Source organism: Anneissia japonica, unplaced genomic scaffold, assembly GCF_011630105.1.
Source record: "Anneissia japonica isolate Jap-2015-1 unplaced genomic scaffold, ASM1163010v1 scaffold232466_len1659_cov92_single, whole genome shotgun sequence".
Taxonomy (NCBI): domain Eukaryota; kingdom Metazoa; phylum Echinodermata; class Crinoidea; order Comatulida; family Comatulidae; genus Anneissia; species Anneissia japonica.
This window is the reverse complement of record NW_022720923.1, coordinates 1-1,659: the sequence shown is the minus strand read 5'-3', so window position 1 is coordinate 1,659 and position 1,659 is coordinate 1. Positions and strand designations below refer to the sequence as shown.

The 1,659-nt window shown below is 34.1% G+C and overlaps 1 protein-coding gene across 1 annotated transcript; it reads left to right on the top strand.

Moving 5' to 3' along the window:
- Positions 1-17: 17 nt before the first annotated feature.
- LOC117111445 (nuclear pore membrane glycoprotein 210-like) lies at positions 18-1,001 on the top strand. The gene is made up of 2 exons (XM_033254365.1): positions 18-133; positions 785-1,001. The coding sequence occupies exons 1-2, from the start codon at positions 96-98 to the stop codon at positions 984-986; spliced, it is 240 nt and encodes a 79-aa protein (XP_033110256.1). The 5' UTR covers positions 18-95; the 3' UTR covers positions 987-1,001.
- The last annotated feature ends 658 nt before the right edge of the window (positions 1,002-1,659 follow it).

Sequence of the window (1,659 nt, the reverse complement as noted above, 5' to 3'; positions counted from 1 at the left end):
ATGTCTCCAAATGTGTACAGTATTTTGATCCTTTTTTTCAGGTTTTCGAGAAGCTTTCATTGACACATCCGACGAGCTGCGATAGCACACTGCTCATGACGCCAAACACAAATGGACTGATTAAAACAAACAGGTATCAATTGCCCTAAAATCAGTCATTAACAATTATATGGCATCAGTTGCATGTATGTTTATGCCAGCAATTCATATGTCAACAATTCATATTAATAAAATAATAATTCTAAAATACTTGGTAAGAGTGAATGATGGTAGCTTTAAATAAAACATTTTTGTGTAAAAGATTAATGGGTCATTCCCTTCTTTCCTCAAATTTGTTGCGGTTCTTTTTCAGCTGCTTCGGTCAAAATAGGCGTGTCCGTCAATATTTCAATTTTTGTATCTCAGTAACATGTGAGCTGATTAGGTTGATATCAGTGTCTTTGGACTCAATCTAAAAAAATCATGCATTCCTTTTGTATATATACTCCATTTAAATATTGATTATTATTTTATTTCCATTGTCCTTGGATTTGACATTGTGGATCACATGATCCGGAGAAGAATTTTGGTGAAAATGTTAGTCTACATGGTATCACATGATATCAAAATATCAGATATATTTGTTTGCTTTACAGCTCTTCTCAAATTTGGTATAATTGCCTCTTTTGTTTTGGTGATTTGAGAGAGATTAACCCTGATGCGCTGATCCAACTTAATAGTTACCAATAGAAGATTATTTTCTATTATATTCATACAGATTACCTTCCTTTATGAATTTTTTTAGAGATGGTTCAGCGACAATGTCGTACACGATCCTGGGCGACCCCCAGTCAGCCATTATCTCTGTGAACCAACAGGGTGTGGTGACATCAGGTGAAATTCTCGGTGAGGTGTCTGTACTTGTTGTTGCGCTTGAACGATTTGGATTGAACCAGTCGACAATTGTTCTTGTAAAGGTAAAGTTGGAATTCATACTACCTGAATGAAAATATTGATTGTTTGTTTTTTATTATAATTATTAAATTATTTTTTTTTATAAAGACCAAAGAAGGCCATTTATTGTTTCTCATACGTATCAAAAAATGTTCTTCAAGTATGTAATTTAGATACAGATATAAGAATATTAGCTTTCATTAATTAGAAACATTCCCCACTTACCGGAATTCAGTACCGTATATACTTGCGTATAGGATGAGGCTTGAAATTGCAATTACGATTAAAAACTAGGGGGTCGTCCTATACGCGTGACATACAAATTTTTAATTTATTAAAAATCATGTTCGTCTTTTGTACTGACCGTCCGTATTCACTCAAATTTACTGCTGCAATGAAGCTACTAAAATGTTAGTAGGCTTGAATGAATGCACGCAATTTTGTATACATAATGTTGAAAGTAATGAATATACAAGAGTATGTAATACATTCGGGTCATTCCATGCCAATTCAACGTGGCTGCGGAAGTCACCGTCTCGGATATTGTTTAGATTTTCAGGGTTTGTTGTAACTTTAGTAACTAAGAAAAATCTAAAATTTCAGCTCAATCGGACCAATACTTACCGAGATACCGGTGTCCGAAAAAGTGGGTGTGGCACTTTCTAGTTTGAATAGATCATTGTTATTAAACTAGGTCTAGTAAGTATTTCTAGAGTCTCATGAAGC

Coding starts and splice junctions, on each gene's coding strand:
- LOC117111445 (XM_033254365.1), top strand. CDS start 96: ATGACGCCAAACACAAATGGACTGATTAAAACAAACAG. Junction 134..784: donor GGACTGATTAAAACAAACAG/GTATCAATTGCC, acceptor GAATTTTTTTAG/AGATGGTTCAGCGACAATGT.